The sequence below is a fragment of the Desarmillaria tabescens genome, assembly GCF_030435595.1.
Source record: "Desarmillaria tabescens strain CCBAS 213 chromosome Unknown EV420scaffold_20, whole genome shotgun sequence".
Classification (NCBI taxonomy): domain Eukaryota; kingdom Fungi; phylum Basidiomycota; class Agaricomycetes; order Agaricales; family Physalacriaceae; genus Desarmillaria; species Desarmillaria tabescens.
This window is the reverse complement of record NW_026848319.1, coordinates 97,179-123,463: the sequence shown is the minus strand read 5'-3', so window position 1 is coordinate 123,463 and position 26,285 is coordinate 97,179. Positions and strand designations below refer to the sequence as shown.

The 26,285-nt window shown below is 48.0% G+C and overlaps 9 protein-coding genes across 9 annotated transcripts; 5 read left to right on the top strand and 4 right to left on the bottom strand.

Annotated features, from left to right (window-relative positions):
- Nucleotides 1-697: 697 nt before the first annotated feature.
- EV420DRAFT_1546692 (uncharacterized protein) lies at nucleotides 698-2,145 on the top strand. Its single transcript, XM_060473311.1, has 6 exons — nucleotides 698-895; nucleotides 945-1,034; nucleotides 1,083-1,211; nucleotides 1,273-1,421; nucleotides 1,470-1,585; nucleotides 1,647-2,145. The coding sequence occupies exons 1-6, from the start codon at nucleotides 728-730 to the stop codon at nucleotides 2,138-2,140; spliced, it is 1,146 nt and encodes a 381-aa protein (XP_060329946.1). The 5' UTR covers nucleotides 698-727; the 3' UTR covers nucleotides 2,141-2,145.
- Nucleotides 2,146-2,166: 21 nt separating this feature from the next.
- EV420DRAFT_1271038 (SCA7, zinc-binding domain-containing protein) lies at nucleotides 2,167-3,349 on the top strand (the record flags this gene model as incomplete). Its single annotated transcript, XM_060467615.1, has 3 exons — nucleotides 2,167-2,416; nucleotides 2,466-2,519; nucleotides 2,574-3,349. The coding sequence occupies 3 exons, from the start codon at nucleotides 2,167-2,169 to the stop codon at nucleotides 3,347-3,349; spliced, it is 1,080 nt and encodes a 359-aa protein (XP_060329945.1).
- A 64-nt stretch (nucleotides 3,350-3,413) lies between these two features.
- EV420DRAFT_1687088 (P-loop containing nucleoside triphosphate hydrolase protein) lies at nucleotides 3,414-9,417 on the bottom strand (the record flags this gene model as incomplete). The annotated part of the gene is made up of 30 exons (XM_060479291.1): nucleotides 3,414-3,573; nucleotides 3,623-3,771; nucleotides 3,820-3,970; nucleotides 4,021-4,139; nucleotides 4,195-4,285; nucleotides 4,336-4,389; nucleotides 4,442-4,505; nucleotides 4,557-4,711; nucleotides 4,767-5,112; nucleotides 5,164-5,343; nucleotides 5,399-5,457; nucleotides 5,507-6,032; nucleotides 6,082-6,259; nucleotides 6,310-6,368; nucleotides 6,400-6,482; nucleotides 6,537-6,544; nucleotides 6,626-6,664; nucleotides 6,713-6,792; nucleotides 6,844-6,938; nucleotides 6,988-7,116; nucleotides 7,173-7,307; nucleotides 7,361-7,513; nucleotides 7,562-7,758; nucleotides 7,811-7,904; nucleotides 7,956-8,127; nucleotides 8,182-8,207; nucleotides 8,263-8,496; nucleotides 8,562-8,696; nucleotides 8,755-9,156; nucleotides 9,211-9,417. 30 exons carry the CDS (start codon nucleotides 9,415-9,417, stop codon nucleotides 3,478-3,480), a joined length of 4,416 nt encoding a protein of 1,471 aa, XP_060329944.1. The 3' UTR covers nucleotides 3,414-3,477.
- Nucleotides 9,418-9,595: 178 nt separating this feature from the next.
- Nucleotides 9,596-15,155, bottom strand: EV420DRAFT_470836 (glycoside hydrolase family 13 protein). Its single transcript, XM_060482259.1, has 13 exons — nucleotides 14,849-15,155; nucleotides 14,647-14,792; nucleotides 13,997-14,580; nucleotides 13,364-13,949; nucleotides 12,806-13,314; nucleotides 12,201-12,755; nucleotides 11,609-12,149; nucleotides 11,092-11,559; nucleotides 10,529-11,043; nucleotides 10,387-10,473; nucleotides 10,007-10,329; nucleotides 9,878-9,958; nucleotides 9,596-9,828 (listed from the first exon to the last, which is right to left on the bottom strand). The coding sequence occupies exons 1-13, from the start codon at nucleotides 15,089-15,091 to the stop codon at nucleotides 9,628-9,630; spliced, it is 4,839 nt and encodes a 1,612-aa protein (XP_060329943.1). The 5' UTR covers nucleotides 15,092-15,155; the 3' UTR covers nucleotides 9,596-9,627.
- Nucleotides 15,156-15,353: 198 nt separating this feature from the next.
- EV420DRAFT_1620894 (P-loop containing nucleoside triphosphate hydrolase protein) lies at nucleotides 15,354-17,683 on the bottom strand (the record flags this gene model as incomplete). Its single annotated transcript, XM_060475629.1, has 9 exons — nucleotides 15,354-15,647; nucleotides 15,698-16,254; nucleotides 16,302-16,486; nucleotides 16,536-16,712; nucleotides 16,763-16,824; nucleotides 16,876-17,067; nucleotides 17,113-17,185; nucleotides 17,239-17,408; nucleotides 17,465-17,683. 9 exons carry the CDS (start codon nucleotides 17,681-17,683, stop codon nucleotides 15,354-15,356), a joined length of 1,929 nt encoding a protein of 642 aa, XP_060329942.1.
- A 179-nt stretch (nucleotides 17,684-17,862) lies between these two features.
- Nucleotides 17,863-18,955, top strand: EV420DRAFT_1643501 (casein kinase II, regulatory subunit; the record flags this gene model as incomplete). Its single annotated transcript, XM_060477524.1, has 6 exons — nucleotides 17,863-17,918; nucleotides 17,966-17,981; nucleotides 18,021-18,168; nucleotides 18,221-18,330; nucleotides 18,384-18,859; nucleotides 18,910-18,955. 6 exons carry the CDS (start codon nucleotides 17,863-17,865, stop codon nucleotides 18,953-18,955), a joined length of 852 nt encoding a protein of 283 aa, XP_060329941.1.
- EV420DRAFT_470883 (uncharacterized protein) lies at nucleotides 18,916-22,067 on the bottom strand. Its single transcript, XM_060482260.1, has 10 exons — nucleotides 21,989-22,067; nucleotides 21,756-21,935; nucleotides 21,600-21,703; nucleotides 21,456-21,551; nucleotides 21,125-21,404; nucleotides 21,010-21,075; nucleotides 20,444-20,951; nucleotides 20,240-20,394; nucleotides 19,857-20,183; nucleotides 18,916-19,807 (listed from the first exon to the last, which is right to left on the bottom strand). The coding sequence occupies exons 2-10, from the start codon at nucleotides 21,859-21,861 to the stop codon at nucleotides 19,101-19,103; spliced, it is 2,349 nt and encodes a 782-aa protein (XP_060329940.1). The 5' UTR covers nucleotides 21,862-21,935; nucleotides 21,989-22,067; the 3' UTR covers nucleotides 18,916-19,100.
- Nucleotides 22,068-22,553: 486 nt separating this feature from the next.
- On the top strand, nucleotides 22,554-24,783 carry EV420DRAFT_1546677 (uncharacterized protein). The gene is made up of 5 exons (XM_060473310.1): nucleotides 22,554-23,409; nucleotides 23,456-23,807; nucleotides 23,854-24,605; nucleotides 24,667-24,702; nucleotides 24,760-24,783. Exons 1-3 carry the CDS (start codon nucleotides 22,575-22,577, stop codon nucleotides 24,533-24,535), a joined length of 1,869 nt encoding a protein of 622 aa, XP_060329939.1. The 5' UTR covers nucleotides 22,554-22,574; the 3' UTR covers nucleotides 24,536-24,605; nucleotides 24,667-24,702; nucleotides 24,760-24,783.
- Nucleotides 24,647-26,151, top strand: EV420DRAFT_1620891 (WD40 repeat-like protein; the record flags this gene model as incomplete). The annotated part of the gene is made up of 6 exons (XM_060475628.1): nucleotides 24,647-24,702; nucleotides 24,760-24,833; nucleotides 24,882-24,997; nucleotides 25,045-25,204; nucleotides 25,252-26,056; nucleotides 26,106-26,151. 6 exons carry the CDS (start codon nucleotides 24,647-24,649, stop codon nucleotides 26,149-26,151), a joined length of 1,257 nt encoding a protein of 418 aa, XP_060329938.1.
- Nucleotides 26,152-26,285: the final 134 nt, after the last annotated feature.

Here is a 26,285-nt window from a genome sequence, read left to right as displayed (position 1 = left end):
TGAGTAGCCGGGCAAGGAACTCTCCGTGAGAGCTTCCGACCAGATAATTCGTGGACAGCAGTGAGGTTAGATATCTTCGGTTTCGGTTTCCGTCGCTTTCTGGGGATTGGCGTCTGGATCTAGGCACCCTAGCTGAGCGTTCATCTCCTTTGAGCTCGAGTTCCAAAATTCATCATCAGGGTAATTTGATCCGAGTCGAACCCTCGAGCAAGAACAAGAACAAGACTTGGTTTTGTTGTTTATCCTTTCAGTGAGCAAATTACGCCAAAGTGGGTAGAGAGTTTCGTAAGTGACTGTCAGGGAGGGGAGATGATTTCTATATAGCGACGAATTGAGAAGATCATGAGAGCCGCTAAAGTAGACTGTGATCAATGATGGGTTGCTGCATATGATGCTGCGTTGACAAGGTTGCGCCCATCCAGGCTGGGTCTGGGGGCGAACTGGCTTGAAGATCCTGGCATCAGTGATGACCTGCGCCGCAAACAACCGACAAGAACTTGATATCCAAGAGACGGCCCCGCCATAACGGAAACAAATGTTTGCAATCAGTGATGGGTTCTGAATGTTGAACGTGAAAATCGGACATTGTGCTCGGTGCCGGGGATAGAGGAAGTGGTGGGATAAGTAAACGTAGAATGTTTACTGTAGAACATTTCCTTATGTTCAAAATTCCGTCATTTTTATGGTCAAAGAGCACAGCCACCTGCTCATTCTTTCTTACCATGACATGACCAACCCATCGCCAGCGTCCTCGTTATTTCGAGTTAATCTTGCCTCTTCAATCTCTTCTCTTCGACGTGTTCGTCCGAACAGGCCTTTCTGGGAACTTCCGGCCCATCGGATACCAACTCTTCGTCTCTTCAGACGCTTATTGCGGTTCGCCCCAACGGAGAACGTATGCACGCGTTTGTTTCTTGTAAAGAAGGTGTATTGACCATGCGTAGATACGGTTCTCTGTTGGTCTGCACTTTCGTTCGAATCAGCACAAGACTGGAACGGAAAAGGTGACGGCGGCACTAAGGACTGGATATAAAGTACGTTCTATTGCGTATTTGTACAATTGAGGCTGATACTGTCTCTAGTGGCTTAAAACATTCAAATCAGCTCAGTCTGGAGATATAAAGACTCAAGAAGTACTACAGCGGTATGACAGACTTGTGGCCATGAAGCGAAAGAAAGCCGTATTGGAGAGGGAAGAGCTGGAAGTACTGGTACCAAGTTTCCTTTTCTTGTTGTTGGCTTTCCCCTTTCTTACTTATTGTGTATGCTCAGAATGAAGAGAACCGAATCCGTAACCGACCCATGCTTACAGGCGGTCTCATGTTTCCCACTCTCTGGCACCCCGCGCTTCCCCGCATGAAACCTCAACCGATCAAGATTTCAAGAATGATTGCAAAAAGGAAACGAAGTTACGAAAACCGGTGCGTTCTACCAGAGTCTATTCTGTCTGATGGCTGACTTGGTTCTAGGCAAGTCCTGTTGCTACGGCTAAAAGAACATCTTCGGTATGCTAAAGGCGAAGTTGCATTGGAGGAAGGACTTGGTGTCAGCGATTCCGAGTATGGTGGATCGGTGAGGGAGTGGAGTACGTATACGGCCTACTCTTGCCTACATCGCATCAATCTCACGTCGTCTGTTTTGTCTAGCTCACGAAATTGGCGCTGCCTTGAATGACAACCGGATATACTTTGATCGCATGTTGGCTCGAGCAAATGGTCCTATTCCGCAAGAACTCTTTGAGCGCGTAATTCAGGCGCGTAGGAATAAAATTGCTAACAAAACCAGAGAACGCGAGCGTGAACGGAAGGGCGAAGTGCTCATGGCTACTTTACGACGGAGTAGGAAGGGTCCACCGGCGGACGTTCTAGTCCGTATGACGCCTCAGCAGAGAGAAGACGATAGAGTGTCAAGAGGGGGGATTGGAGAGGTAGGATATCTCGGCAAGGTCAAGGCACAACTAGGCTGGCGGTTAAGCAGAAAAGACGGGGAGACACGAACGACAGAAGATGGAAAGACTGAAATATGGAGTATTGAAGATGGAACATGGATTGATGTGGAAAAAGAAAAGAAATTACAAGTGATAGCAGAAGAATTGGAGCAAGAGAATGAAAGGAGGAGAGGTAGTAGTAACACATCGTGACTGTCACGTCACACCATTATCTTGTCATGTCCCTTCGTCTAAAGAGAAATAACAACTCAAGGACAAGCAACTCACCTCCTCCCTTTTCCTGGGATGCGCCTATTCATCCACCACCAGCAGACTTGGCAGCACCAGTGCCACCCACAGCATGGCTTCCTTACCACGACATGAAGATATTTGGCGCCCAGCCATTGACCTCAACGACGGACATTGGTGTCGTTAGATGCAAGGACTGCGAGAAACCAATCCTTCGCAGCTGTTTTAGTGAGCATGCAGGTGAGATACATTGCTCTGAATGGCTGTATCGTCCATTAACATCCATCAGTCACTTGCGCGAACATTCGCAAGAAAGAGGCTAAAGCCAAGGCCGACGCAGAGAGTTAGTCATTCGGAGACGCGTCCAATTCGACAATCTCACCAGTTTTCTCTATAGTGAAAAGCGCCAAGAAGCGGAAAGCCTCACTCGAACCTGTGGATCCCACACAACCTCCCAAGAAGAAGAGCAAGCCAACTACCAAGGTCACCAAAGGTCGCGTTAAAGGTCCTGTTGACTTTGATCGCCAGTGCGGTGTCATCAACGACAAGGGATTGGAATGTTCTCGCTCTCTGACCTGTAAATCCCACTCCATGGGTGCTAAGCGCGCCGTCCAAGGGCGTTCACGACCATACGACGAGCTGCTTCTCGACTGGCAGCGCGCTAATAATCCCAACTTTGTCGAGCCTGTCAAACGCGAGAGCAAGGCTGAGAAAAAGGAGAAACGCGAAAAGGAGAAACTCGAGAAGAAGCGTCTTGCAGAGGAGGCTGCTGCTGCGATGGGTATCGATCTCACCAAAAAGTCGAGCAATCCTTCGTCCAAGAAGAGCGGGAAGAAGTCTTCTGGTGCTGCTGCGGCCGCGGCTACGAAGCTTGTGGATAACAAGGCTGGAGAGATCGAGGAGAATCTGGATGATCTTGACTCGGAGGCAGAGGTCGACACGTTGATTCACTCGATACGCGTTGCACGGGAAAAAGGGATCATTGCACGGCCCCTTGCCGTTCCTTGCGATGCAGGAAGCTGGTTTGTCCAGCGGCGGGAGCGAGCTAGATGCTGTAGAGAGCTCTTGGCGGGAGCACTGGGCGGTAGGGATGTTTTGTCAAAGGGCGAAACTGTAACAGGTTTGGGAATGGCACGGACAGCATCAATGGGCTTGGCAGTGAGACAGGCTTGAAAGGTATAATTATATCCTCTCATGTTGTATTTTTATTGGCTGTACACACTTCGGAAGACAAGTATACCGGACTCTATTTATTTTATGGAATAGATTGTATGTACGTATGTAGCTAGCATCCAATGTAACTACTTTTCGGAAACAAGCCCAGCCTGACTGGCCAAAGAATAAAATATCGAGTCTGGCTTTGATAGTAGAGCTTGGGGCGTGTCGAATTCGGCCATCTACCAGGACATCAGAATCAAGCAAGTTTATACAACATAGAAAGCATACCTTCCCCGCCTCCATGACAAGAACGCGGTCAGATTCGATAATGGTATTCAAACGATGTGCGATTGTTAGAATGGTAACGTCAGTAAAGGCTGGCCCGCGAATGATATCTTGAATCGCCTTGTCAGTATCCAAATCCACGGCCGATGTCGCTAAAATACTGTCATTGATTGATAAAAGATGGACCAAGAGATGTCTACCTTCATCCAAAACAAGGACCTTGGATTTGCGCAAAAGCGCCCTAGCAAAGCACAGTAATTGTCTCTGTCCCGAAGATAAAGAAGATCCTCCTTCTCGGACAGGTGCATCAAGCCCCTCGGGCAAGCTTTCAACGTAGGCTTTCAGATGAGCCTGTAATTATATTCAGTGGGAGATCAACTAGGCAATATGGACAATCCTACCTGCCCAAGTGCAACCCATATGTCTGCATCGGTATGCTCACCAACAGGATCGATGTTCTCTCTAAGCGTCCCCTCGAACAGATCTGGTGACTGAGGGACGATCGATATGGACGAGCGTACTATGAAAGCCGACGGTTAAGACCCCAAATTCTTGATCTAGAAGCGGAAACCCACAATCATGTAACCCAATTTTTGTGATATCGACACCGTCGATTAATATGGTTCCTTCGGTGGGCTCGATGATCCGGAACAGAGCCAAGAGAAGCTGTAATACAACTATCAGTTGTATGATTCGAAAGTCTGACCGCGACCTACCGATGACTTCCCAGCCCCAGTCCTTCCGCAGACACCGATCTTCTCGCTCGGTTTCTACAGAAAATTAGCATAAGCGTTCACTTGCAAATTTAGAGATTGAACTCACTATGGTCATCGTAATATCTCTAAGTACTAGATCGAGTTCAGGCCGATATCGAGTAGAATAGTGACTAGAATATCACATGAGATAAAATGCCAACGATAAATATCATTCCTCTTACCGGAACTCGACTCCGCCTTTTGAGGGCCAAGGTCCGTCTGGTTTTGAATCAGGCAACTCGTGAGGAGCTTCCGGAACTACTTCGCTCTGATGCAATATCCTTTCGACGCTGACAATATTCTGTTCTACTTCACTTGCCGATCTGACTACCCAATTCTATAAAATCGTCAAGAAACAAAAACATCATCACATGGAGGAAAGTTCAACAGACCAAAGAGGACGTCGCGCTTAGAGCATACGACACGACAAGGCCAACCAGTCCAGCGTCAACGCCGGTAGTTATGAGCGCAACCATGGCCAAGGTGGCAACCAAAAATATAATGGTAGCGCCAACTGCTTCAAGTCGTACCGACAACCATCGATTGACGGTGATACTTGAGAGGTAGCAGATTTGATTGCGATCAACACGACGTTGGTTCGCGGCAATGAAGAGAGATCCTTGATTGAAGGCGCGGATAGTCGAAAGACCGGCGAGTGACTCAGAGAACCATGCAAAGATAGGTGAACGAGACACTGCATCTAGGCGTTTAAGTTCTCGAGAGGTAGCAAGATAGTACCTGCACAATATATGAGAAACGCATTCACGAAATATGAATGTGCACACGTACTTCATTACTTGCAAATAGAAATAGCCCAAAGGAATGACAGAAAGAAGGAAGAGCGGGAAACTGGCTCCAATGACTAATACGATAAACACGCAGACAGCGAGAGTTCTGCATAGATTTTGGATGGCGCGCGCCAAGATCTGGTCAACGACATAGGTATCACGTGAGAAAAGGTTCAGAATACTGAAGGTTTTGTTTTTTAAGTCTTTATCATCGTAATGATTTAATTAACACTCACCGGCCGGTAGGGGTCAACTCAAAGAAGCTAAGTGGTGCATGTATGAGAGCCTCCAGCATCTAGAAAAAACCCGTGAGTTCGCTTTCAATATTCGTAGGAATGACTAACCGCATCATGGAGTCGCTTCGCACTGCGCAAAGAGCATAACACCCACATCAAAATGGCAGCTGCCCCTCCCAAAAGGATGGAAGACAACGACACCGCGCCATAGATGATAAGATACTTCAACATTCCAGCGTTGCTTCCTATTTCTCTGTTATGTTCTCCCCAGCTTCGAAGAACAAGGTTTCCAAGAACGGACGACGCTTGCTGAGCGACAATCGCAGCTAAAAATAGAGAAAATCCTGTCTTGGAAGCAGCGCGGATGTATTCCGCGTAAACATGGGTCTTGACACGGCCTTGTTCCATATGTTCCTTGCTCAAGCCAGTGGACTCGGGCGACCGAATCGGAGATGGTTTGGCAATTACCGCCTTGGAGAAACTGGACCGATCCCTGAGTTTCTCAGAAAGGGTGATATCAAATTTGGCCACTTCGAGGTCTTCCTCAACGATTTTGGGTGTAATAGCACCACTGCCTCCGGTGATAAATGGTGTAGAAGTACCGGACGAATTTGAGCTCCTGCCATGACCGTGCCTGCCCAAAGGATTTCAGAAATAATAAGGAAGAAGGGAGCCTCACATACACGAGTCTGTTTATTTCTCCCTCAGGGTTGGACATCAAAGAATCGTAGCTTCCGATTTCGAGTATGATACCTCGGCGTATATACGCCAGTTGATCGAACTCTCTAATAAACGCTATACTGTTAGTGACCAAAATGCGAGCCTTGGACGCAAGTATTCCTTGAGGACCGATGACGTTTGCTGCAGCGCGTGAGGGAAACTGATTGAATGAAAAGCTGATGGCAACTCACTGAATATGTGCCGTGCAACATGGCTATCTACTGCGGCTAAGCAATCGTCAAGCAGCACACTATAACCAAAACTTATTAGCGAAAAGCTACACACAAAAAAAAGAAACTTGCAGGTCAGCCCGGGCGTAGACGGCGCGAGCTAACGCGAGACGAGCTCGCTGGCCACCGCTAAGCTAGAGAAGATGCATGAGAATGCTTATCGCTAGTGTAACTCGGAGAGGACACACTGTAATGCCTGGAAAACAAGTCCAATCAGGATGAGGCCATTCAAACTGAAAAAATCACTTTCCTTTCTCGCCAACTTCTGTCATATCACCTTGAGGCAACAATGCCAGATCAGGTACGAGAGCACAAGCTATAAACACAATCAAGATAAGATACAATATACTTAGAACTAAGTCACCTTCAATGACTAGATTATAAAACACTTCGTCGTATTCATGGGAAAAGAGGATGTTGTCTCGAACAGTCGCTGAAAGAATCCTAGAGATGGAGTAAGCTCGAAGATGTTAAGAATCCAAGGAGAAGGGTTACCAAGGGTTTTGCGGGCAATATGCAACAGTGCCATAGACGGTCAGATCCCCTTCCGTCCTAATCATGTCGCCAATGATGGCAGACAGAAGGCTCGTCTAAAACAAAATTAGGGCTACTACACGTAACCGGCGAAGTGAAGGCTACCTTTCCGCATCCCACTTTGCCGAGGACTCCAAACAACTCTCCTTTTCGAACAGTTAAGTTGATGTCTTCTAAAACAGGTTGAACGGCTTCTGTAGACCAGCTAAAATCCGCGTTTCTAATGGACAATACCTGCAGCGTCGCAGCTTGAGAAGCCGATACTAACGAATCATGACAAATTCACTGACGGTGTCACCATGTTGCAGATTGGGTTTCTCTATTAGTTTGCGTGCGTCCGCCTGTAACTCATCTGCTTCCAAAAAGTCCGAAAGTCGCCTGATCGACACAATTGCTTCGATGAGGTTTGAGGTGACTTGGCTGAACTATACGGCGGTCAGAGGAAGGCTAATGTCGTATTCAGAAAAAAGCTACGTGCCATCGCCAACGGAAATTGGAGCAGCATGAAAAGTGATATCGCGGGGAAAATGATGTCAGATGTTAGCGGTTTAGAAGAGGCAATGGCGGCCACAGCAAAGGAACTGAACGCCACAAGCAGAGGAATACCGGTCCATAGCATCATATTAAGGGACTAGAGCTTCGTCAGGAATAAGGGCGGGCAAAACAGGATGCAACTGACCGTTGCGATGCCTATCTTCCTCAGCATCTTCAACTCCTTTTCATTTCGAACTGTCAATATCTTTCGCAAAAAGGCGTATTCCCAGGCGTAAAGTTTGATGCTCTTGATGTTAGACAATAACTCGCTCATCAGCCGTGTTCGCATATCGCGGTTCTTCATTTGGGTTTCTTGCATGCGTTTCAGTATGCGAGCAATGACTAAAGTCAGGAAAGTCAGGAGTACGGTCCATCAATTCGTGAGGATCCTTACAAGTGTTTAGAGGGACAGAAAACATCATTATAGCAACGCCAACAAAGGCAGGCCATCCAAGCATGTTATACAGAGAGATAAATGCCAATGTAATCTTGAACAAACTATTAGGGCCTTGACTTGTGGTGAATTATACTTTGCATACCTGGAAAGGACCGGAAATAGAAATCAATCCGAACTGGCAGAAGTCCTGGAGTCTCGTCGCATCAACAGACATCAAGTTTACTATGTCACCAGATGCCCGTCCTCGTTCGTCGTTGGAGAGAACTAAGGCCTTTGCGTAGATGACGGAAACGAGCCCCGAGCGTACTCTCATTCTGAAACAGAGAGGTAAATACCTTATCACTACAATGAATGTTGGAAATGCCTACCCAGTTTGGAATGCAATTTGGAAGTACTACGCAAATTGACGGGACATAAGTATTTTGTAGATGAAGAGGTGTCTGTCATACCTGGTTTAAGATGACAGTTTGAGCGACCGATGCAACGAACATGAGCACGGCTATCGAAAAGCCTTCTAGAGGGTGGGGCTTGGTAGAACCGTCAGCATACCGCGCGGTTTGGTAGATTGATATGTATGATAGAAGCCAGCGTAGCAACTGTGGTTGCAAAAATGAAAGACAATCCTGAACAAGCTTCATTCCAGCAGCTAACGCGTAAGGGCCACCGTATGAAATGAAAAGAGCCTTCCATAAGGAACTTAAAGGAAGGATGTAAGGACTAGGACTGCATTTGACGGAAAGATACGGACCTGTTTTTGCAGTGCATCATGCAAGGTCTTCCCGAGTCGCTCAGAATCATCTTCAGGTCGTAGAGACGGCAAGTCGTTCTCAGAGATATATTGGGAAGCACCTTTCTTCATGAGGGGCGTCATCCAAGAAAAGAACTATCGAAGTTCGAAGATCAAGTGAATAATAAGCTGATGAATTGGTGATAGTACTTACCCATCGACTGAAGATATTCGCTGTGATGACCGGGTTTTCGGTATGCATGCCCTCAGGAATCTTTTCTTCTGATCCCCACTCCGGCCCAACGCATTCCAGAAGGAAAGATAGGATGCCGAGTCCTGTTATGATTGACTTGAACGTGAATAAAACATGGTTAAGACCACTTGTCAAAACAGTTCGCGTCCAGATAGCATATACGAGAGAATGGAGTGGCCAATATATGAGAAGAATGGAAGATGAGTTCCTAGCTCGAGTATGATTGAAAAATGTGAGGACAACGGCAGCCGCGAGCGAAATAGATTCAAATACGTATGACTGGAACACGGGCACGGGTATCCTTGCATGTACAGTGTAGATAAGATTGGCGATGCTGACGGAGAATGCGAGGGTAAGAAAGAGCTAAGTTGTGTGAGTATTAGGGAACAGGACGTGGTGAAAGAGTAAGGAACTCACAATTTTGAAGCGCAGTATCCATCGACTCCTGGACGACCTTGTTCTCGAGATTTTTGCAGAAAGAGATAGGGATTTTGCAGCCGCGAAAGCTAGCAGTAGCGCGTAGAGAGTGGAGAAGAGGATGCCTTCCTCGAAACAGAGAGTGAGATCAAAAGGACGAGTACGAGAAATGATGGACCATCCCTCTGTGTCGCGACAGGTAGCCATGATTGCGCGTGATTGCGTGTGCGACTAGGGAAAAGGAAAGGAAGGACCCCAGCTTACTTATGAGCCCGAACTGCCTTAGTAATGCTTAGTTATTCGGTCCGATTATCCGGTTCCGTTACTAACTCTACTGGACACTGGTTCGAATAAGTCCTCTACGTTACAGTTCATCAAAAGTTTACAAATGGAAAAGAAAAGTTCAGGTCGTCGCGTCTACTTTGCCCCCAAGTTATGCACATCCTCTAAAAAGTCTAACAAAGTGCTTGCGCTCCATGCTTGGGTATTGCAAGAATCGTGGCAGTATTGTCCGTCCTTGTTCGTTAGCTCAGGTATCCCCGCCCAAGGATCGCTGCGGATGTGTTGACGTGGCGTCAACAGAATTTGATGCAAATGATGTAGAGTACGCTTAATATCCTGTCAGGCAACTTAGTAGGCAACGCCAGAGAACGATGACAATTCATACCGTTTTGCCCTCTCCGATACGGCCGTCGAAATCAAGATACGCTCTCAAAAAGAAACCAAGAGGCCATCCCCATTCAGGTCCCTGTACAGAATATCAGAATCCGTCAATGTGGCATTAGAGTGCGCTCACATTGTGATAATTCAGTCCCTTTGCGATGGACGCGTCATTCGAATCGTTCGAGTTGTCGTAGACTGGCCGGTATTGAAAGTCATTCGGATCCAAAGTCTTCATACCGAGCGGTGCCCGAAGAACTTCCTCGGCAATTTTTAGCGCGTCTAGAGCATGCTGAGCATCGAATAACTCAGGAGCAACCACCATAGCAATAGGAAAGTTAGGCCTCAGTTGATAGTCGGACCACTCCCTGCCGGCTCCAGATCCATACACGTCCTTATATATACCTCGCCGGTTTACCAGTTTAGATGTGACGTTGTACTCGGTATCAGCGCATGGATCTACCGAGGATTGGTTAGCCGACGATTCGAGGAGTACGATGAATATAAGCATCTCACCGAGAGGAACGTAATAGCATTTTTCGAATGATGATTGAATGAGATCTGACCATTGCTTGTATGTGACTAGACGCTCCTTGCCGTCGACTGAAAAAATATCAGTATTCGAGGGGAACGGAATCCGATGAAAGAAGACACTGACTAGTTGCACGAACACCTTCAAAAGGGAATTTCCCTGTTTTGTATAGTTGATCCAACCAACGAAGTGCGCTCTTTAGGAGCCCGGTGATTTCGACAGGCGCACCGTCTCTGGGAGTCCCTGGGATACCCTTGGTTCCAGCCTTAACGGACTCCCCCATCTTATCCATCCACGTCCCACAGTTGTAACGATTTCCTCCAAAGATCATTCCCGTACTCCAATCGACCTTAATGTCAATATTGAATCCTTCGTCTCTCATTTGCATGTCGAGGTTAGGACCTGCGTTGTACTCTCTGAAGTGAATGCCATCCGCGTGCCGCTGGAGAATTTCTTGTATGGTCTCGGCAATCGTAGTCGAGTAGGCGTATGCGCGCGCATCGTCCCAAGGTACCCAGGTGTCGTCCTTCGGGAACCGACGTTTGACCTTCTCAGAGAGAAGAGACAGTCCATCTGGAGCACTGGTAACATAATCTTGAATGTTTTGAAGCATCCACCATGGCGAATCTCGGGAATTGTATCTGGATGAAGATGAGCCAAATAATTTCTACGATGCATCAATGACTGACCTAGGGCTGCGAAGCGAATCTAAGAGATTTGGTATCAAACCGTGTTTCAGTGTTGAAGCGAACGCCAGAATATGCGTTCTGGCGGCATCATAGTTTCCGGTCGTCAGGAACAAACCTCGGAGTGATATGAAAACGTCACGACCCCAGCATCTCGCCCAACCTGCTGCGAAATGAGGAAGGCCTGCTGCTAACGACGGAGTGACAACTCCAGGATCGAGAGACGCAGATTGTACGATGCCGTACATTTGAACTGCACACAACGCCAGGTCTTGGGTGAAATCATGTCCGTTCGAAATGAACTCGGAGCATTGTTCAACCACAGACCGCCGTGAAGCTTTGTACGCCTCCGAAACGACGAGCGCGAAATATTTCGGGCGTAAGAAAGGAGGGACAGTGGCCTTGACACGTTCAGACCTTTCACGGAACCATTCGGCTGCTTTTTTGATTTTAGGCATTTTGTCAGCTTGTCTGTGCAGGACAAGGTCAGCGGTGTTCGGCAAGAACATCAAAGACATACTTGAACAAACGAGCATGAACATAATCTAAAGCCCACGATCCATCTCTCAAATGGCCGCATAATGGATGACCGAGATCGTTGTATCGCATAATATGCCTCAGGGGGTGCATCCAGCCTTCAAGGCCACAATATACCAACTTTCCCAGCCCTGGTACCTCGTATGCACCAAACTCTCCGCCGGTCGCATCGCGTTCTTCTCCATCCGCACGGTGCAAGACAACGTTCAATTCAACGAGATCGAGTGCGCCAAACACTTCCTGCGCACCAGAGGCACAGAATGCATCCAAAGATGCGTCGTGTTCTTTCAGATACGTCCTAAACAGCATGACACTACCTGGCGGGAAGTATTCAGGAACGGTGATCTCAGAATATGGACCTTCGTGGTCATGGCCTTCGGAAACATCCACAGGAGGCATCTCGACGATCTTAGCAGGTAATCCTTTGAGGGTCGTAGGATCGCTGGGAATTTCATACGACTGAATGTCAACACTGGCACCTAAAACAAAGTTGACTTTCGTTCTTCGCAGTTTGATAGGTGATACTATTTGAACATCAGTACGAATGAAGCTCCTAACAATAATGCAGAACGTACTATGGCCTCGGTCCTTTGACCCTTTATGGAAGGCCGTATGAGCGACGAGGAGATATCCTTTTTGAGTTCCAGGTTGGACACGCGAAAGAACAATGTACTGCACAAAAGCTCTCAATATGTCATGGTATATGGGAAGACGAAGGCTTACGTCTCCTTCCTGATGTACATGACCTTCTTCGTAACCTCCCAAGACCATTTCAAGATGAAGAGAATTGAGAACCCGTTTGACTTTGGCGATACCACTGCCTTCTCCGAGTCCTGTGATCTCGTATTTCCTCGTCTCACCGACTAGATTCAACAACTTCGGATACAGGTCATCAAACCCTTTGACGGATCCTATTGCTGAATAGCTAAACGTGGAAAGAGCTCCAGTCGACAAAGCATCTTCTGCGGAGCGCTTGTCCATGTACGACTCGTTATCGTGTGTGAGGTCGTACAGCAAAGCGTGTGGCATGGAACCATTCAACGGTCTCACAACAGCCTTTCGAACAGGTCCTTTGCCGGTGGGCGATGCAATCTCTTCCAAGCTCGTCAGACATGCGCCATCCATAGAACCTGCAATAGAAACCTTAGAACGGAGAGCGCGTAGAGAGGTGACCGCTTACCGACTGGCTTTCCGACGCCATGTCTATATAACAATCTAGAATATTCCTTTGGATCCCAGCCATTTCCGCTTTCTCTGATCAAGCTGTTGACGCCCAAACGTTTCACAAATAAGAGGTCCATCTCTTCGTTGCCGGTAAAAAGCTCAGCGCAGACGTAGAGATTTGGATTAACGACACGAGCCGCATCCAACATCCAGACACCAACGTGAAGAGGAGTAGAATGACAGTTATCAATGCGGAAACCGTCGAATGTCTTCGCCAAAGAAGTAACATATTGAGTCATATGGGACCAAAGCCATGGATTATCGTCTGGCCCGTTACCATAGCGCAGTTTAACACAATCACCCCAGACGATGACTTCCCGGCGGAGATACGCCTTAGAGGGAAGAAGAGCAAAATTCTGTAAAGGATCTGCAGCCCATATCCAACCGTTGTTGGCCAAAGAGTACACGCGAGGATCTGTGTCAGACTTGGCAAGACGAGTAAAATAGGGTTCAACAAGCGGCGACCTAAACGAAGTATAAGTTAGTTGAAAGAGCGCGAGGATTCTGTCCTTACGTTTTGGAGATCTCGCCCAATCGAGGCCCATGCTCATCCAGTCGTGTGTACTTTAGTCTGTTCTTGACACTGGACAAAGCTACCCGAGTATCATCCTCCCATTCCTCGTACAAGGGCACATTAATAACGTCCACAATACGAACCCAAGCGTCAGAAAGAGCGCTGATATCATGAACGTCACTGAAAGCTGCCTTCACGAAACCGGCCGCAACACCGGGCTCGACGTGGACACCAAATCGTGAAGCCAGTTTTCCCAAACCAACGATCTTGTCCTCAGAACGAAGAATCTCCGCCAGCACGACAACCGATTTCCCTCCAACGTTCGCTCCAGACCATGGGATGATTTGCTTAGAGTCAAAAGCTGACTTGACGGAATCCCGTTCGCGTTTCGGGTCAAGGACATAGTACTGCCAGAAATTCAGGTTTCTGACGACATCTTCGAACTCTCTCATAAGAGTATCCACATCTTGAGCAGACTTGACTTGAGTAGGAAGACCTTTCGACTGCAGAGCGCCCGAAAATTCGATCATTGCAGTGTCAAGTTCTAAAGCAGGCGTCAAGTGAGGTGAGTTTGCCGGGCTGAAACCTATGGGAGAAATTAGCTGAGGCGCGCGAGGAGTCGGAACAGCGTACCTGCTTCGGGATGATCAGCCAGCCAAGGACTGTCGTTAGCAGTATGGTTCAACACTACATCCGTCAAGCTCAGGAGACCATACTGCTCTCGTGCCATCTTCAGAATAGTTTCCACTTGTGCCTTTCCACCGTCGGTACCACGTTTTTCCCCAAACATGGCAGGATCGTACTTGAGCTGCTCGCGAATTGAGTAAGGACTGTCACTTTCACCTCGTTCTTGTAAAGGTGTGTAATGTAACATCGTGTACCCCCGCTCTTGAGCCTCTTGGAAATGCTTTGGCCAGTCAGACATGGGGCCCATCCATTTGGATACGACGGTAAGGATGGACAATCCGTCTAAAGGCAAGTTGACCATTTCATTTTGGACAGAGGCCCCCGAGCCGGCAGGCAAAGGTGTGAGGTCAGAAGCAAGGATAGGCGAGCGTGATTTGATGCGCAAAACTGGATCGATGTTGAAATAGCCTTCTCTGCCCTTGATACGCTCTCCAGCATTTCCGCCATCATACTCCACCCAGAAGACGAATGCTCCGGCGTGAGAAATGGGTAAATCGACTTGGATAGGTTTTGAAAAGTCCGAAGGAAGCCTAAGAAGTGGATTTTACTATTTGCATCATGAAGAAAGGCGCATATATGCGCGTGAAAAGGCTTACTTCCGCTCGCAAAAATGGTCGCGATTGAATTGGCCGCCGTCTAGAGGAAAGTTGGTCTTGAATACGCCGTTCCTTGCTGCGGGGGTTCCGGCATTCATGGAGACGCGTAAAATGTACGGGGAATAAGCAGAGGGGAGACGAATGTACTATAAAAGCACTGTTAGTGAATAGAAACGCGATTATTCAAGGACATCATGCTCACCGAGCTGTCCTTGTAGGGCCCGCCATCCACATCAAGTCGTAATTCGTAAACATGTATAGGCGATTCTCCGGGGACAGCATCAGCCTGGAAGAATTCTATGCCTTCGTCGGCGGGCGTCTTGGGTGTTATCGGAGTGACGGGGCTATTCGACAACGGGGTTTCCGATGGTGAAGCCTGGCTCCTCTTGGGAATGGAAACGGTAGGCTTGTTCTTGCCTTGAGCGGCTTTGCGACCCTTGGCCATCGTGCTACACAACGGAAGGATGTTCGAAATCGATGAGGTGGTCGTGGTTCAAAGTAAGGAGGCAATCAAATCGCCAGCAAACACACTATTCATATACGCGAGAGCGATGATGTCACTATGACCACGATCATGAGGGATCAGTAGAATTCCATTTTTGGAACGCGACCCCTACACCCTAAACCGACACAGGTCCATACCAACCGCAATGAGCCATCATCAGAAGGAAACAAATGGGAGATGTAGTCAATCAAAACGTCCATGTCTACCGACCAAATTTCTTCAAAGGATCCGACTTCTTTCTCCCCCCTCGTCCGCCACCACCGCGTCCCCGACCACGCCCTCGGTGCCGTGATCCATCTCGATTGTTCTTCTTGAAGCCAACGAAACCAACCGATTTGTCCGCTGTCGTCTCTCCTTCCGCCGTTCCATTCACAGGGGCAACCCGCGGAAGGAGATATTTTGGCACATGCTTCATGTGAGGCTGGATTCGAGTTGGATGTAACACTTTGTCATGTCGTAGATATTCTAGGTCAAGAGGATTGTCTTCAAAGTGGGCCTTCAATAGAGACAGTGAGTGTGTAAGAGACAAAAGAGGACAAAACTTACTTTCAGTTTATCCGAATTCAGTATTTCTGTCTTCAACTCCTTCATTCTAGCTTCTCGAATTGCCGTCCTTGTGACTGAGCGTAGGGCATCTTCCATTCTATACCTGAACGCCTCAACCTGTTTCATGTCAAAAACGTAGTCTTTGATCTTGCTGCCTCTTGCCGCTTGCTCTTGCTCAATTCTTTCAAATATCGTGACATCCCGTTTAGCACTTGGCAGGCATCCCACGACTTTGTTTTTTCCCCACTGGTCTTGTGGAACCACAAATGACAATGACATGCCTGTCCGTCCAGCGCGCGCAGTGCGTCCTATGCGATGGGTATATGATCGTGAACTGCCTGGCAGGTCAAAATTTAGGACACAGGCGACGTCGACAAAATCGATTCCACGGGTTACTCCGTATTCTTTGTCGCCTCCATCTTTTCGGGATCTTCGTTTCCTGGGCTTCTGGCTAGGCTCTGGAGAAGATCGTTTGCGTTTGTGCAAGGAGCTTGAGGAACCGATAGCTGCTGGCGGCTCTTCGGATGAAGGCTTCAATTCTCGTTGAGTAGATGTAACTGTAACGCGATGAGCAATTAGTTACAACACTCGAAAAGAATCGTACACTGTTGTTCAGCTTCTTCATTCTTATCATTGGGCTCTTCCTCCTCCTCCTCCTCATCATCATCATCATCATCATCATCATCACCATCATCTTCGGAGTCTTGGTCTGCTCCATGGGTTCCACTTTCATCAGTGGCGATTATATAGTCATAGACACCTTTGTTGAATTCCTGCACCGTATGATATCTGTTTGTCCCGTCAAACCGGGTGTCCAACACGTATACCATCTACTCACCTCGAGTTTAGCGGGAGCTCCGAGTTGAGGACACAGCTTTTGATGGAAAACTGCTCAAGAAAGAGTTTGAGCCGATAGCTCCGGTCTACATCATTGACAAATAAAATGCATTTTCCTTTGATGAGCTTGAGTTTCAGGATAACGTATGTGAGGAGGAATTTGTCCACTTCTGAGCATCTGAAAACCGATTAGATTTCAAGAACTTGGGCATGGAACATTTATCGCACTTGACGGAGTATTGCGTCAAATTGGCGGCTTCATCTTCGCCCTGTTCTAATTTCAGTATGGCCTGCAGAGAAGGTGAGATAGATGTTTGAGGCTCATAGAAGTATGAACTAACTGGACTGCGCAATGTTAACCCTTTCAGAAGTTCGACGTCTTCTGTCATAGTGGCGCTCATAAGGAATGATTGAAATACTTTTGGTAGATACATTCCGCTGAATATCTGCCGAACGGTTTCATCATGGCCATAAGAAAGAATAAGATCTGCCTCGTCAATGACCAGCGACTCCAGAGCAGCCAAAGACAGCGACTGGAAAACTTCAGCTTCGTGTAGAAGGTGTCAGAAAACGCTTACCTTGGATTGAAGGAGTACTAATGCCCGAGTTGGTGTAGCGACCACGATGTCAGGTTTGTCCGACAGAAGAGTCCTAAGATTCGACGTTATTTGTCGTCCTAGAACTTAAAAGTGGGCAAGATTCACCGTTGTAGATGCGAGGTCGTCCCGGCAGAGATATTGACACAGGTGATTTCTTTTTCACAATACCTTAATATATCCTTCAGTGAGGTGGTGACCTGTTGGGCTAATTCTCTGGTTGGAACCAAAATTAAGGCCCGAGTTGCCTGGTACGAGACATCCTCTCTGTCCAGAGACTGTATTCAATATTATCAACGACACTTCCAGGAGAATGCCATTGAAGCTCACCCACACTTTTTGCATTGAGTATCTTCTGTGCGATGGGTATGCAATATGCAGCAGTCTTTCCACTTCCAGTCTGAGCACGAGCTAAGATATCTTTGCTCTCGAGAGCTAATGGAATCGCTTTTGCTTGTACCAGAGTGGGACGGGCGAAGCCCATGTCGGCAAGAGCACGAAGAAGACGCGCGTCGAGGAGGTGCGAAAAGGAAGTAAATGTAGGCCTTTGCATCGACCAGCCGTGATTCGACCATTGAAGTTCTGATGCAAAAAAGTTCCAAAAATTATTGGGCAGAAATCAAGGGTGTGACGTGACGATAACGTTACTATCACCTCTTCCTCCTACTCCTACACAGTTGTTGTTCTTCGCAAGTTCGTGTCTGCCTAGCACCGTCGTGAACACTGACTACCATGCTTCATCGTGCAGTGGAGGAGATCTCAACGGGATCCGACTCGGATTACTCCAGGTATGATTTCTTACACCCATTACTATCCTTGTCTCAACAGCCTTCAGCTCGGCATGTCCCAATGTATTTGAGTTTCCTCGATTATATTAACCCTCTGTACAGTGGATATCTTGGTTTTTATCCTCCAAGGGTAACGAGTACTTCTGCGAAGTGGATGAAGACTTCATTCTGGACCGATTCAACCTGACTGGGCTGAACAACGAGATCGTCAACTACCCTCAGGCTTTAGACCTTATCACTGACAATCTTGGTGGGTCTCCTTCTCGTTCCTCGTAGGGAAGCAGCGCTGAGTCTTGTCGCAGATGATGACATTCAAGACGACTTCCGCGCCTCACTTGATGTTCAAGCTAGACTTTTGTACGGCCTCATACACGCTAGATGGATCGTTACGACACGAGGCCTAGCCAAAATGGTTGGTTCACTTGGAACATCCTTGGTTCTTCATACAATAATCCTTTACTATAGCTCGAAAAGTACAAACGCATCGAATTCGGACGATGTCCACGTGTTCTCTGCCAACAGCAACCTCTTCTTCCCGTAGGTTTAACCGATGTTCCGTACGAAAAGTCCGTCAAGCTATATTGTGGACGTTGTGAAGATATATACTCACCCAAGTCGTCCCGACATGGATCTATTGATGGTGCCTACTTTGGAACGACATTTCCCCACCTCCTGTTCTTGGTATACCCCACATTAATTCCTCCCAAGACTGGTCCACCAACAGAAGGCGCTACAAGCTCTCGTGAAGGTGTGGATTCTTCGGGAAGACGAAGAAGGGGGGTTCGGGAAGAAGTGCAAGAAGTTGTTGCGAGTGACGGAGGAGAAGGCATCAGCACTGCCAGTGTCGCGCTCAAAGCCGACAGGTATAGGCCAAGAATCTATGGATTCCAAGTGAACGAGATTGCAAAATTGCAGAGGTGGCAGGAAGCGGTTAGAGATCGGTATGTTCCATTTATCATTGATGTTTTTTCGTGGATCTCACGAAACACAGACAAGTAGCTCGGTTAGAGGCCCTAGAAGCTAGGAATGAGGTATAACTTATGTGCTGAGTACTGTACTTTGCAATCTCTTCTACCATATCCTCGGGGTGCCGAAACCGCTGGCCCTTGGTGTATACTACGCAATTACATCCACGTCTTCATTCAAAGATGAGACAGAAATAAATAAATAGCAATAAAGATCTCAAACGCCAGCAACCCTCGAGCGCTTCCGTCCACTTGCTCGGGTCTGACCTTTAGAGGTAGTACCTAGTTCTTGCATATTTCCACCGCTCAATAGATTCAAGAGCTTCCGTTTCTCCTCGCGTTGGCCGGGATCTTCGTACATCACCCGCATACTTTCCAGTGCGCCAACTTTCGTTGTGCTTCCTACCACGTCGCTGTCCAATCCTTCACCACCAAGTTCGTCAAACGCCTCATCAAAGCCAGCCACTCTGTCAGTCAATGCGGCCACCTCAACAGCGATATCTCGCGCGGACTCTTGCCTCGACCTCGGTCTCGACCTCAAACGGGGACGCAATCGCTTCTCCACTACTGGACCTTCTTCTGATTTTCGCTTCCCAAGTAGATTGGGGGGACTCGTGTGGACCGACGACGGTTTTGGTACAGAATCTCCGCCTCCAGACGGTATGATGGGTAATGGAATACTGAAAACAGGCGTTTGTTCCCGTTCCACTGACCCCGGAATGTTAGAGCTCAGTAGTCCGCTGCGAGGTTTACCGAACGAAGGTTCTGGTGGTGATATAACAGGAGCATCCTGCGGGCGTCGAAACGAAGATTGCGGACACGCTTCCAAGGCTTGTTGAAATCCTGATGGCTCAAGGTCGGAGCCCAGACCTTTCTGTCCCCTCGCTGAAGATTGTGAAGGCGGTTCCGTCCCTAGCTTGGTTGCTGACACAGGATATGAATGTCATGTAATAAGCATTGAGCTGGAGCTTACCGTTGGTAATATCAACCATTGCTGAATCGTCATCAGCCTTCCCCTTCCCCTTTTTATCGGTACTCATAGACGCGACTAGGAAAACAGGCACGTCTGGGACACTGCCTATACGCACAGCCTCTGCCAGCCATCCCATATGTATAACGGGTACGCCCCATTCGCGCGCTTTGTCATATTTTGCCCCCGTAGCGGAAGGACACAGAAGGTGAGTCGCTTGGCGGGAAAATACAGGTGCTAGAGTCATGCCGAGCGCTCGCACAAGACGGCGGGTGAAATAGGCTTCCGATTCATCCAAGCCAGAAAAACTGATAAGTACCTTTTCGGCATCTAAATGCACATATCGTCAATGGTACCGATACCGGACACTAGATCAGTAAACTCACTAGGTACAGGCACTTCGATTCCGAGAGGTGAGAATGATACATGATCTTCAGGATCACAAAGTCTCTCCTCAAATATAGACCTCTCAAGCCAGCATTCCGTGCGATACTTCTTTCTCTGTTCCGGATCCATCTCCGAGCGAAAAAATTTACTGCCGCTATGATTACGATGAGACAGTGATATCAAGGAAGAGAAAAACACTTTACCTGACGAGGCGAACGAGGATATAGTCCGCATCATCCTCTTCTGAAGTGAGGCTGCCACCAGAGCGCTCGATCGCGTCTTTAACAGATGCTGACTTGGCTTCTCCAAGAGCACAAAACTTGATCCCTGTAAATAACGTCGAAGTAGTCGCAATTGACGAAGGTCCAGCAACAGGCTCAGAGTTACTCCGGGCGAAGGGAGTTTCGCCAGAACCCTGTTTTGGAGGCGCAAAGGAGTTGGCACGCCGAAATTTGGTGATAATGCTTTCGCCCGTCGGTGAGGACGGTCGGTCCTCAAGAAGTTGTTTAGTAGGCTGTGATTTCATTGGACTTCGAACAAGACGGCCTTCACTCGAAACCTCATATCCCCTGTGTTGTAGAAGGCTCTGCCATACTTTGACAGTTACGGCAGGTATGCGGTTAATCGAGGCGGGCTCTTCTTCATCGTCCACATTATTAGGGAGAGACATTGTTGGCTCTGGGTCCGTAGCCGGTGAAGAAGAAGCAGGGGCTGTGAGAGAAAAAAAAGGGTAAGATTGATGATTTGACAAGGTGGCTAAAATACAAACGTTCAGTAATAGACTTGCGTTCTGGTCGTGGGCGCCGGACTTGATATGTTTCCTCATCGAATCGTCCTGCAATGGATTTCAGAGATACGAAGACCTTACGTAAGCGGATACTCACCGCCGAACTCCAACGAATCCCAAAACCATTCTTCCCACACGAGATGTATATTGGCTTCCTTATTTTGATTGAATTTTTCGGCATATTTCATCTTATCTGTCTCATCGTCGCCAGAACACAGTAGATGTGTCACCTTGACTGGTCGTGTGAGTTCCTTGGCATAAACGCCCTTCTGTTGGATTAATAGCCGGTTAATTTGCGTCCGTCTTTCCAAGTCCGTTATGCCTGAAATAGATAGAATGATCCCCGAGAAAACTGGTAGGCGATATTTCTCCAGGCTCTACAAGGTACGTTATGAATTAGAGGACAACACTAACAAGCGGTCGCGCACCTCTTGAACGTCAAAATCATCTCCTCGGAGCCAGACCTCATGGCACTCGGTTATCCACTTTGGCTGTAGTATTGGTATCTTAAGTTGCAGGGCGCACTAGACAGTGTAAATCAAGGCTGGCACAGAAAGGTGAATAGGACGTACATTATATTTTGCTCCGCCATGATCTTTCGCCACAAGGTGGGTGACACGATCTGTAAACGCTGAAGCGGTCTGGGCACCGAGTTCTATGGCTTTCTTGAATAGGGCTGGCTGGTGGCGCTGTTAATATAGAGAATTGTACAGATGAACACGACGTGCCTTGTCCTGGATTCCTGTTGCACATATGACCATTCCCAAAAACGGCCTCGGACAAGGGTCCATATAGCTCGTGTCCTCGCTTCCTAGCTGGGTCTCCTCCGCCCATAGCTTCTCTTCAGTTTCCTTTCGCTTCGACGAAGAGGATTTCGGTTGTGCAGGACGTAATTTGACATTAGGGACCTAGGACAACAGTTCAATACTGAAATGGTAGGTAGCGAGAGTAAATGACGCGCCTTTTTGGACTTGTTTCCTCTTCGGTGCATAGCAAATGGTCAGCAGCTGGGATAGAAGTCGGAGGCAGATGAGTGTATTGTTCAACGGGTCCGTGTCACGACATTTGCCTGAGCCAAGGCCACATGATTTGTTTAGGGCCGGCTTTGGCGTGTTGTGATTTTGCCTCGACTCCTCCCAACTTTTGTTCAATGCATTCGTTCATTTCACAACGCACCGTCCCTCTCTTAATATTTCTTCCGTGTTTCGTCTGGTTTACTTTTTTTCGACAACGCCCAAGCAATCCTATAACTAATGGCCCACCTTCCCCTTCTCATCGATACGCTGTCCATCTCAATATGTCTCGAATCGTCGAAACCGCACTCGCTGACGGCCGTCCTCCCTTTTCTGCCTTCATCCATTCCAATACTTACCGACCTGATCCTGCCTTTTTTATCCGCATCACGTCTAAGCGAAATTGTTCTTGTCACGCCAGAATCTAACCTTGCGGCGACACAATCTCTGATACGTGATTTCGTTTCATCTCTGGATGGTATAGATCACCCGGATTTCTCCCTTCGTATATGGCCGCGAGATGCACATGGCGCGATGGCTGTTCTCAGGGTTGCATCGCAAGTTGTCACCGATTGGGTTTTACTCCTCGATGACACTGCTCTCTCTACCATAAGCGTGGAAATTCGAGCTGTACTTCTCAATCCACCCCATTCTTCTATCCCGGTAGGACCTAGAGGCTTTCGCACATCATGCGTTGCTCCTTCCCGAGTGCCTGAGAAGGCTTCGTACTTAGTGCCACCTTTTGTGATGCCGAGGACTCTAGCATACTCCACCAGCCGCGCTTCCGATTCTCACTTTTGGCGCGACTTTGGAACTCACATCGCATTTATAACTAATCGCGAACACGGCGGAGTTGTGCTACCATTTTCTCCAGGGAAAGATCCCGCTTGGTGTAGACCCCCAAAAGGTTTTGGCGCCTTGGATAGTCTCGTAACTATCCCTCATCTCCCCAGTAACAGTAGCGTTGATTCAACTCCTCGTTGCTCTGTTGTTGAGGATCGTCAGCTTCAGCCGGTGTTCATCATCCTATTTCCAACCTTGAGCGATCTGCAGACATTTGCGTCGGTTCCTTGCCAGCTTCAAAGAAAGGGATTTCTGGTATATGCCGCGGTGTATTCTCTGGTCGTCACATCACCTTCCTCAAAACAGTCGTTCAGTCATGGATCGTGCGTCATCCAATATAGCATTCTGTCTGAACCCCAGGACTACTCCTTACAGGTCTATCGCATCTTCGGCCGTCCCCCAGATATTGTATTATCTCTGAATGAACTTGAACTTGCGACCACCTCTGCTACCAGAGTGCGTTTACCTCGGCGGGACCTACCCTATTGTGTATGGATGGGGGCACTTTCGTTTTCTGAATGGCGAAGTACGTTCTCTCATTTGCCCGATGCAAAATCTTACCACTCGACTAGATTGGAACATTCCACAAGTCGATGTTAGTGTCATCACTAAGGATAGACCACATTCCTTGGCTCGATTATTGAGTTCGTTCGCCAGCGGGAGATTCTACGGCGACCGACTGGATCTGAGAATCAATTTGGAACAATCGTCCGATGAGGCTACTGTGCATCTGGCTCGCAATTTCCAATGGATTCACGGTAGCGTCTTCATACACCATCGGGTCATTCATGGAGGACTGCTGCCTGCTGTGGTTGAATCTTGGTATCCAAATTCGAATCACAGCTACGGTCTTTTGCTTGAGGATGATGTAGAACTATCACCCTTGTTCTATGCATGGATCAAAATGACCATCCTTCGCTACCGGTGGGTAATATTTTCCTCGATCATGGACCCAGTTAACATAAATCAGCTACGGCGAGGAATGTAATGTGTCACCACAACTTTTCGGTGTCAGCCTTTATCAACAAAAGCATATCGAACTTCATTCCGACGGACGGAGAAAATTTGATGCACGGGCTCTCTTCAAGAGCTTGGAATTGCCGGTGTCATCACCATACCTTTCACAAATCCCTTGCAGCTGGGGCGCGGTATACTTCCCGGAACACTGGCGCGAATTCCACGATTATCTGTCGGTCCGGTTTTCCGAACTATCTCTCAAAATCGACGCTACCATCGTTCCCGAGGTACGCTCTAACCAATGGAGAAAATCGTGGAAGAAATACTTTATCGAGCTGGTATATCTTCGCGGCTACGTTATGCTTTATCCCAACTTTGCTGATTTCGTCTCGCTATCTACGAACCACCTTGAAGTTGGCTCCCATGTGAAGGACCGCTCGAAAGAGAAGCGAGACTTGTTTCTCCTCCCGCTGATGCAGTTGACGGACGGTACTGAACCTTCTGTCTTGTTGGACTTGCCAGGGAAGACGTTACCGGAATGGCGCTCACTTCCTGTTTTGAATCTCACAGGATCGATAACCTCACTTGAATCTGTGGTCGCGGTGGGGCGCGCAGCTCGATCTGAAATGTTTACGGAATGCGCAGAGGAGTCGTCTCTTTACAGGGCTCAGCAGCCTATGTGTGTAGAGTTGTAGAAATGACATTCTCTCAGGACACCAAATAAGGAAAATTTCACGCACGTGGAAGCCAATGTGATCAATTTTGGCAAGTTACCCTTTCCCTGCATACCTTCACTCTTGCTCACCATGACTGAACGGACGAATAGCAACATGCTCTTTGCTAACTTCAATCAGGATTTCTCGTGAGTTTCTGAATGTTCGAGTCGAATGTACCTGCAAAAACGCTTAGAATCTGTTAGATGCGTGTCGGTCGGCACTCGGAGAGGCTACAGCATCACCAACTGCGAGCCATTTGGAAGGGTGTACACGATGAGTAGGTCACTGAACATCGTGGTCGTCTATTACTGAATTTGGTATCTAGATGATGGTGCCCGTGGCATAGTAGAGATGCTGTTCTGCACGTCACTGATAGCCCTGGTCGGAGCGGCAGACCAACCGCATTCAAGTCCAAGGAAGCTGCAGATAGTGAATACAAAGGTGCTTTCTACTGGCCCTTTTCTTCATTGCCACTCAACTCAGTGCAGAGGCAATCCATGATATGCGAGCTACTTTTTCCGTCGTCAATTCTCGCCGTCAAGCTGAACAGGAAAACGCTTGTCATCGTGCTGGAAACCGAGATTTACATATACGATATTTCAAACATGCGGCTGTTACACGTCATTGAAACGACGGCGAATCCTGAAGGTACGCTCCAGCGTGTTTTCATGGGAAGCGTGTACTGACGGTCCCAGCCATTTGTGCCCTTTCTCCGTCGGCCGACAGCTCGTACTTGGCGTATCCTTCGCCTGTACCTTCACCAACATCACCGCTCGCTGCGCCACCACCAGTCGCCTCGTCTTCGCAGCCGCAGACACAATCTGGCGACGTTCTGCTGTTCTCTACCCGCTCTCTCACCGTCGCGAATGTTATTCAAGCTCACAAATCGCCCATATCCTTTCTGTCCATCAATTCCACCGGTACTCTCTTGGCCACTGCTTCCGACAAGGGCACTGTTATTCGCGTCTGGAGCATCCCGGGTGCTGAGAAACTCTATCAATTCCGCCGGGGGACGCGCGAAGCACGAATCTATTCGATCAATTTCAATTTGGTTTCGTCGCTGCTGGCGGTGAGCTCAGCGCATGACACTGTCCACATCTTCCGGCTAGGTGGCGGAAACACACAGAGGAAAGATGGGATGGCGAGTCCAGCAGAGTCTGTGGACAGCAGGGAGACAACACAGCTTGATGGAGGGTACGAGGCGTTTATCGAGAAGAAGAAGGGCAGTGGAGTGTCATCTAGTCTGAGGAGGAAGTCGTTACAGGTCACGAAGAGCCTATCACATTCGATGGGCGGGTATCTTCCCAACACCATAACGGAGATGTGGGAGCCGTCCAGGGACTTTGCTTTCTTGCGATTGCCGACGAGTGGTGCACGATGTGTAGTTGCGCTGAGTGGGACGATGCCACAGGTTATGGTAATTTCCTCTGAGGGTTACTTTTACTCGTACAACATTGACCTGGAAAATGGTGGCGAGTGTTCTCTGATGAAACAGTTCAGGTGCGTGCTTTTTGGTCTTCAGTTTTCTGATGCTAATGTCTGTCCATAGCTTGCTGGATTCTGGTGAAGATTCAGCCAAGGATGTGATAGATTAGGGGATGAAAGTATTGTATCGTTATTTTACCCTGAGCCTCTCGACTTGTAGTATCTCTTGGAGGTTATGTGTACAGTGATTTGTGGTTTTGAAAGTGATGATTCAAAGATATTCGGAGTGATATTGTTTGCACAA